The sequence below is a fragment of the Octodon degus genome, unplaced genomic scaffold (genome assembly GCF_000260255.1).
Source record: "Octodon degus isolate 3935 unplaced genomic scaffold, OctDeg1.0 scaffold00260, whole genome shotgun sequence".
Taxonomy (NCBI): Eukaryota; Metazoa; Chordata; class Mammalia; order Rodentia; family Octodontidae; genus Octodon; species Octodon degus.
In genome coordinates, this window is record NW_004524836.1 from 183,545 (window position 1) to 192,269 (window position 8,725).

The 8,725-nt window shown below is 45.8% G+C and overlaps 1 protein-coding gene across 1 annotated transcript in view; it reads right to left on the reverse strand.

Moving 5' to 3' along the window:
• The window catches only part of Rnf150 (ring finger protein 150), a gene marked incomplete at its 3' end in the record, with an annotated part of 192,183 nt that extends 183,466 nt beyond the window's left edge, over positions 1 to 8,717 (reverse strand). The window contains exon 1 of the mRNA XM_004646211.2: positions 8,220 to 8,717. Within this exon, the coding sequence (XP_004646268.1) occupies positions 8,220 to 8,682 (463 nt within the window). The remainder of the gene's footprint in view (positions 1 to 8,219) is intronic.
• Positions 8,718 to 8,725: the final 8 nt, after the last annotated feature.

Below are 8,725 nucleotides of genomic sequence, written 5' to 3' on the forward strand. Positions count from 1 at the left end.
CATGAATAGCTTCTATAAAAATGAGACCAGGAAAAAAGTAAAAGGGTAAAAAAAAAGCACTTAATTTGTGTTCACTGATAATGTCTATGGAAACCCTCAAATGTCAGCCTTCTCCACGATCTGAAAGTAGGTGTAAGAAGCTAAACTGAAGCCCTGGCAAGGCAACTCAGTGACTTTGCAAGATCCTGTCTCGGATGGATAGATGGAAGGGTGGGTGGGTGGATGAGTGGGTCAGTAGGAGGGTGGAAGGGTGGGTAGATGGATGGATTGATGAGTGAATGAATGAATGAAGTGTAGCTAGGTGTGTAGGTCGGGAGTGCACTAGTCCCTGGAAAAATAGAAGTCATTTACGATGGAGAGATAAAAGTCTGACTTGGCTAAGAAACACAGTATTTCTTGAAAACTTTGCCTAATAAGTGCACTGATTACATATTCCTCCTTTGAAAGGAGACAAATGAGCCATTTAATACAAAATTTCAAAAATCATGTCTTGAAATCTGTTTTTTTTATAGGACACATTTGCAGTTTGTAATAATCGCATTCATCATGAGGAGTTCGTTACACATGAATTTAGTTCGTATACACCCTAAATTCTTGATAATATATCATAATTCTTTATACTGCCTCTGCTCCATCTCTTGGTCCTCTTTGTATTTGCAAAAAGATCTCATTATTTCTGTATCTATCTTTTGCTTTGATATTTATTTATTCATTTACTTATTTTTGGTGGTACTAGAGATTGAACTCAGGACCTTGCACTTGCCAGGCAAGCACTTATTCCTCAGCCTTGCTCTATACTTATACTTTGGGGTTTTTGCATTTACATTTTGGGTCTTCATAAGAGAAAACCATGTGATGTTTTGTGTGTGCTTGACTTATTTCAATTGTGAAATGCATTCATGCATTGAACATGAAAATGTCCAACAGCTCAATGGGTAGGCTTTAATTTTTTTGACAAATATTTCTAGTGAAAAAATTTTCCTAAATATCAGTATCGTGGAAACAAAATAAGGCTACTTACAGAGAGATCAATTTATAGTTACAAAATTGAAACAGTAAGTACTCAATATTCCTGTTTTATTATAGAAAAAGCAACAGCTAGGCCTAGTCATAATCATTAATAGTTTGGCTTCAATATATAAAGCATCTTTATCCTATATAAATTAAACTTCCAAGTGATTAATCCTTTGAAGTTTAAAATGATGTTAAGGGCTACATGGCACCTATAAAAAAAAAGTTTCCATTTATAATCATGACTTAGAATAATCATGAAATACAACTCTGCCTTGTTTCTCTGGATTTTACAATGTTTACCAACAAAACTCGCAGGATCTGAGATAATCTGAATAGGAAATGAATTTCATCTCAGGTCCAATTCAGTCCCTCTCGCTTTATCAAATACACAGAGCGCCAATGTCCCTTCAGTCAGCGATAAGTAAGATTCTCTTTAGGACATGCACAGGATGAACCAGCTCTTCTGGGAATGAGCTACAAGACTTCTCGAAGCCGTCAGCATAACAAATTCTTTAAGATATCCAGGAACGCAGCAATGATGATCAAGCACTGTTGTTCAAGAGCGGAGAGGCTGCCCAACAAATCCCCTTCGCATCAAAGTTGCAGCCCCTGCTTTCTGAGAACAGGAAGAAGGAGCACAAAGTAAAAGCTGCATGTTCCAGAAAGTTCGCCAGATTTCATGGCCATAAAATTACTTCCTCCCTTAAAAAAATTCAAGGGAGTTTCAAAAAGAAAAGCAGCCAGAGGGAAAAAGATCAAATTCACACTAAAGATTATAAATTAGGTAGAATGCCTTCCAAATCCCCCAGATATGTATTTCTATGACCAAAAATGTGTACACAAGTCACTCAGTTTCTTGAAAGGACCAGGCCTTATTAAGTTACAAGGCCAAGAATGTTATTTAGCACTTAGGATGAATTATGGCTTTTAATAACACAGGCAGGAATTTCTGGCCTTTACACAGCCGTCTGCCAGTCCAGAGACACGGGAAGAGTTACAGTTTAGGGTAAAATAAATGACAAACACACACACATATACTGAGTGGGAAAGGTGGGAGTGTCTGAGTGTGGGAGATTAGGACCAAGTGAGTTTCTGTGTGTACCTCAGGCGAAAAATGAACCAGGGACACAGGCTGCTACAAGTAAGTTGCTTCAAAATTTAAATGATAGAGAAGCAGGTAGCTGTGCTCTTGGGCTCTAGAAGCCTTCAAGACGCCATCCTCTGGAACTCTGTATGAATCCGGCCATCCTCTTCCATTCTACAAAGCTCCCAGTCAGTTACTCTAAACTCCAGGGACAGCCCAACTTCTCAAAGCAGCCTCTTCCATCGCTAGACACTTTTACCTTTATAAACATTTTTTCTTTGCTGACCAAAAGGTGTCTGTTTTCTGGAACTTCTCCTCACTGACCCTCATTGGAGCCCTTAAAGCTGGGATCCCCACCCCCAACCCGACAGACTCTGGGCCTGAGGCAGGGAATACAAGCCAGCCAACAGAGCAGGCCAGGAGGCAGCACAAGTGCCTACCGGGGACCTGGGCCAAGTGGAGACTCACGCTCATGCCAAAAGCTAGCTACCTCTTGTGAGGCAGGAACATGGGTTCTTGTGCACGATTTTCTGATCAACAGAAGCCATAAATTTAAATCTTATTAAATAAACCCTGTTTATTTTTTTTAACGACAGAAGGAATACATGGTAAGAATTCAAACAGTTCTTAAATATTGTTTTTTCCAAACTTTGCATTTTATTTTATTTTATTTTTTTTATTTTTAGAGAAGGGTCTACAGGGTATTTAGGTTCTCACTACTAGATCAGACTCATAGTGATCTGCCTGTTTACAGCCTCCCAAGAGCTGGGATTATAGGTGCATGCCACCACGCCCAGTCTAAGACTTCACATGTTATCAAGGAGAAAACAGAGGCCAAGGAAGAACAGAAAAAGCAATGGATCCAAAGCTAAATGGTGAATAAAGCACAGATGTGGGGGAGGAAAGGCCAAACATAAAGTCTGGCTTCTCCACTGCAGAGATGCTGAACTCAATCCAGGAGGGCATGAGCCTACAGAGCTCACACAGGAATCAGTTGCAGATCTGGGCCTCCATTACCAAGTAGTCCTGTCCACACCTCATCCGCACGGTGGCCCTTCAGGCTGAGAAGGCTGCTGGGACATCAGACCCGGCAGATAGACTGCCTGCGTATGCAAAGCCTGCTCTACTACTCAGCGCCTCCATGACCAAATCACCTGGGTTTGCCTCAGTTCAGTCACCTGGGAAACGAGGAGGCCAAGTGGACCCACCTCAGTGTGCTGTGAGGAGGAAAATGACACATAGGCCTTGCTTAGGACACGCCTGGCAGAGACGGCACCACAGTGTGCTGCAAGGGAGAATAAAATGTACTGGAAAACAAAAACAAAGGTGCACATAGACAAGTTAGAAACATACAAGCTCTGAAAATGCTTAGAGCGGCCAATTCCATTACAGAAGTGACAGCAAAGGCACATGTTAGGAACTACAGACCTGGCGACAAAGGCAGCAGGAACCTGCGAATTAAAAGCAAGCAGCTCCTGCACAGACACGAAGTCAGAGCCCCACCCTGGATCGCCACCAACCTAGGAGGGGATGAGAGAGTTTGGGGATGGGCTCCGCCCTGGCCCTCCTTCCCAGGGCTGCACCTATCCTTGCAGCAGTTTCCTCGAAGGTCTCTCCCCTCCCCCCATCTCCGAGGCACTATTAGGAATCCAGAGTCTCCAAAGTTCTGTCCAGACAACAAGAGGTTTAATTTCCTCTTAACTGTGCACCAGGAATTGATGAAAAGCTAGCAGGCACACTCCTTCAAAAAGGAAAAAAAGGAATGTTATCACTTCCTCCACATGGAAACATAGGCATAGACAGCCAACACACACAGATTTACCGCATGGATCATACATTTGCATTTCAGCCATGAGAAAGCACAAGTGCACCACGACAACCCTAAGATACTTAACAAGCAGTGGCGGGACCTGAACGACCCTGTCTCAAGTCACCGAGGCAGTAACAGAAATGGGCATCGCTGCTCTGGTCACTAAGACATGAAAGAGCCAACAAAGAATCATTACTGAGACTGCCAGAGCCTCGCTAGGCCTCTGGGTGTGATGGGCCAGTCCGTGGCTCCTCTGTGTCACTGCAGGTACTGAGGTCACTGCTTGTGAGTGGTAACACTGACCACCACGTGCCTGCTACAAAGGAGGACGCTTTCTAGGCATTAAGCCACTCAAGTCACATGGCAAGAAACTGAGCTGGACACAACTATGCCCTCAGCACAGACAAGGAAACTCAAGCCCTGAGAGCTGGAATAACTTGCTCAAAGATACACAATGACAAAGTAGTGGCGCCAGGACGCAGAACCAAGGTGCTGGTTCTGGAGGCCCTAAAGGCCTCCAGAAAGTTCTGATGTCATCACTTTCCTCGAGTACACTGAAAGGTAGTGCCCCAGCAGGCATTAAGAGACAGCTCCCAAGAGGTAAGTGGGGCTTCTACCTCTACCTGCACCCTAATATTCCCTTCTGGGGAGCATCAGGTGGAGGCTGCATTCCTCATAGCTCTGTGCTCACACTCCCTGGGTTCTCTTGCACTGAAGATGCACATCAACCCTTCCCAGAGGACACATAAACATCTGGCCCAGTCTTTGCACCTCGCAGAGAGGCAGAGCTTCCTCATAAATCATCCCCCCTCTAGTCCCCAAGGAAAAAGACGTATGAGTTGAAAGTCCTTGCCTGCTATGATCCTGGCATAAGGGGGAAGGGAGCAAAAGGAAACGCAGAAAGTGGATGAAGTGTATGTTAGCAAATGACTGTCATCCTTCAGGGAAATACAAATGACAACCACAGTGAAGCCAGTACTTCACATTCATTCCTATAGCAGAATAAAAAAAGACAGGTAGTAACAAGCACTGGTGAGGAGGTGCAGAAACTTGAATCTTCATGCACTACTGGTGGAGAAGCAAATGGCTTAGCTGCTTCTACAAAAACTCTGACAATGCCTCAAAAGGTTAAGCTGTAGTCTCCACGTATCGCAGAAACTGTGCTCTTTCAAACATAGCTAACAGAAATGGGCACACAGAAGTTTTTACTTGAGTGTTGATAGCAGCATTACTCATGCAAACCAGAAAGTGGAAGCAGCTGAAGTTTGCATCCCATTGATGAGCAGGTTTTGTTTTGGTTTTGCAGTGCGGGGGACTGCACCTGGTGTCACACATGCTAGGCAAGTGCCCAGCCACTGAGCCACACCCCCAACCATCAATAGATAAATACACACTATATGTAGGGCATCCACGCAGTGGAATAATAGGCAGTAAAAAGAACGACACACACGACAATCTTAACGGACCTTGGAAACAAAGAATCTAGTCACAAAAGTCTATCTAGTGTATGAGTCAATTCACATAAAATGAACAGAAGTGACAAATAGAGATGCAAAGTAGATTCGTGTTTGACTAGAGGTTAGCGGAATAACTGCTAACAAGTGAGAAGAGTTTTTGGTTTTCAGAATTAGTGGTGACGGCAAAACTCAACCAATACACTACCAAATATGAGTTTTATTCTTAAATGACTGAACTGTAGAATATGTAAATTACATCTCGAGGAAGCTGTTACGCTGAGGAACACAATGCAACTTGTTATGAAATAAAGCAACCAGAGGACTCTTTGAATGAGAAGTCTTAACTGCAGAAGTGGCAAGAACTCAAAATGATACAGAAAAAGAAACAAGTGGAAGAAAGGGTTTACAGAAAAAAAGAAGAAAACAATATTTATTTCACTTAATTTTAAGATACTGGGTTGTTAGGGTCATGTCATACGAAATGCATAAACAGTTACGATAGTCCACATAACCCTAAATCAGATCTTCTCATCTGAAAGTTACCAGCCCCAAAAGTAAAAGACCTAGAGAGGTGATTTAACATCAGCTTATTTTTAACTTCTGGGAGAAAGCATTTGAAAGTTTCCAACTACAAAGATCCTGCGGCATACTGCAACTCCAGCTTACGTGCTAAGAATATGTGATTAATATCTAAAATGTGCAGCATTTCCTAAAGGGCATTTAGATCTGCACATAGCTATAAAGAAGTAAAAGTTTCCAATTCTGAAACCAAATGGAAGACCGCTAGACCAGAGCTTGCCCTGTTGGAGATTTGGTCAGAATTTCAGAGCCAAGTGGAAGGTCCACCTCGCCACGCTGCCACATGACTTCCTCATGATGAGATTCTAGCAGAAATCAATGCAGCCTCCAACACACGTGGCAAAATGTCAAAAGGTAATGTGGAGTTTTGTGGCTGTAAGTGTAACTCCTCTTGGGACACAGACCTAGAATTTCCTTTGCATTCTTTTAGCCTTTAACTTTCAAACCTTTTACCCCCATTATGTGTTAAGAGTGATTTGTGTGGAAAATCAGCTTACTGCTTTCATTAAGAACAGGCAAGCCATTAATTGGTCCAATGTGCTGGCAGTTCTGGAAAACGGTTTTAGACAGCAACAAACGATGCCCCTTAGTTTGTGCTCAAAGAAATCTAATTTAAGGTTTCATGCTCATGCACAAAGCAACACTTAAGGAATCCTCTAAAGCTAGCTAACATTCTTCTTAGAGTCTTAGAACTAAGTAACCCTCTTTCAAGCCTCCTTCCCACTTCTTGAGTGTAGATCTTCTATATTAAGTCATTTGCTTAAAGTTACTTTCCACAACTTAATGTGCATCTCTAATACCCTGGGACAGCAAGTTTGAGTACTGCTCTTCTGACTCAAGGGCACACAGTCTTGTCCCCTAAAAAAACTACTATGCTCAAAGAAATACATCAAATGTTTCTGAAGTGGTGCATGGTAACTTTTCCCAAAAAGTAAAAACTAGCTCTCCTTCTCTGTATTAACACGCAGCCACGTTCTTTCCTGGCCTGTGGGTTGTTACGCCTAACAGCTCCCTTTCCCACCTGTTTGTGTTAAGGTTGATGAATTTCCTGGACTGAAGCAGCTGGCGCTGACTGCTGAGGCAAACCAACTGCATCCCTGGTTCACTAATAGGTGACAGGAGCTCTCTGGAAACTTGTGTTAAAGGGGCCACCTGTACAAGGGAGCCAGCGCTTGGTGTTCCGTTTCAGTAGCCTGTTTATTAGAATCTGGCTTTTAAAGAAAACAGTACTTTTGATTAGGGTACACCATCCAGAAAATATAGCTGTCTTTTCTATCTCCTCTTCTGCCCACTAGGTGCCCCGGGGAGGGGGGAAGGCTCCTTTTTAGGGCACTTGTACACAGCAGTAGCCCTGGATTCAAGAAGACTGACCGGCTGGAACTACAGACTTACGCTAGCAAACCTGAACAGGGTTCCCCACCGCCACCGCCACCACCACCACCAAACCATCGCCTACGTCAGGCACAAACTGTTATCGAGCTGAATTATGGGGGAGGAATGTACTTCTAATCCTGGCCCTGTGTCCATTAACAAAAGCTTATTCTGTGTTGAAGCCGGTCACTCTCTCCAGAAATAAAACTTTCAGCATCCACTCCCGACCATGCGAAGGACAGAAGGCGGTTGTTATAAGTTTATGTCCACTCGCTCTTCTCGCTTTGTTGAGGATTGTTACTATTTAATCGCTGTGCCTGCTCATCAGCTTCTCTGGCTGGCAGCCTGGCAGAACAGCAGTATGTACTTTCAATATTATTTATGATGTGCAGAACCCGGCAGGGGGTGGGGGACTTATTAATCTCCCCAAAAGCTGAACCGTAACTGGGAAAAGCCAGCTCGAGGCGGTGAGCTGCTAGCAGGTAACCCTACCCACCTCCTGACAAACACGCACGCAGGGCCAAACCTGATGCACACTCCCCTGCGCGGATGGACTTATCAGAGGCACTGGTTCCAAACAGGTGCCGACCGGCAGCTAACTAGAACAATAGACGAGTTCTGCCCTCCAAACCGCAACTTCTCCCCAGAAAATGCAGCCCACCCCGGTGAATCCTAGTTCCCAAGCGGTACCGGGCTAAAGTGCTCCTGCATTTCCCGCCACGCGGTGAGCCCGCTTCCCGTGCAACCCTGTCCTCCCCACCCTCACCCGTAAGTAACGCGGAGCAAAACTTAGCAGGTCCAGGGCGCCGGGCGAGTCCCAAGCGCAGCGCGGACTTTGCAGAGAGTAGCTGGAAGCCGGGCGCGGCCGGCTCCTCCCCTCCCCCGCACCGCGCGGGCTGCTCACCTGCGTGGGGCATGGTGATGGTCTCGTTGGTGTTGGAGCCCACGTTGAAGATGACCACGGCCGAGGCGTTCTGTAGGAACGCGTTCCGGATTTTATCCCTGTACGTGCAGTTGCCCTTGGGGATGAGGGCGATCCAGCTCCTGCCCTGGGTCGGCGCGGCGAACTTGGTGCTGGGGTCGCAGGCCAGGCGGTCGTGCGCCGAGCTGGCCATGACCACCTCCCCGCGCGCGTCCTGCTTGGGCGAGTGCTCCCCGTAGCGCCCGCACTCGGACTTCTCGGTGCGCAGCTCCGCGCCGCCGGCCTCGGGCGCGGGCTCGGCGTAGGTGATGTTCACGAAGGCGGTGTACCATTCCTCCTTCTCGGCCACGGTGAAGTCCAGGCAGAGCAGATGCACGAAACAAAAGGAGAGCAGCCATGTTGAGAGGGCCAGGCTGCGGCACGCCTGGACGAGCGACGGTGCCATCTCGATCCGCCGGGCGCCCTCCCCGGCCCGGCCCGGCCCGGCC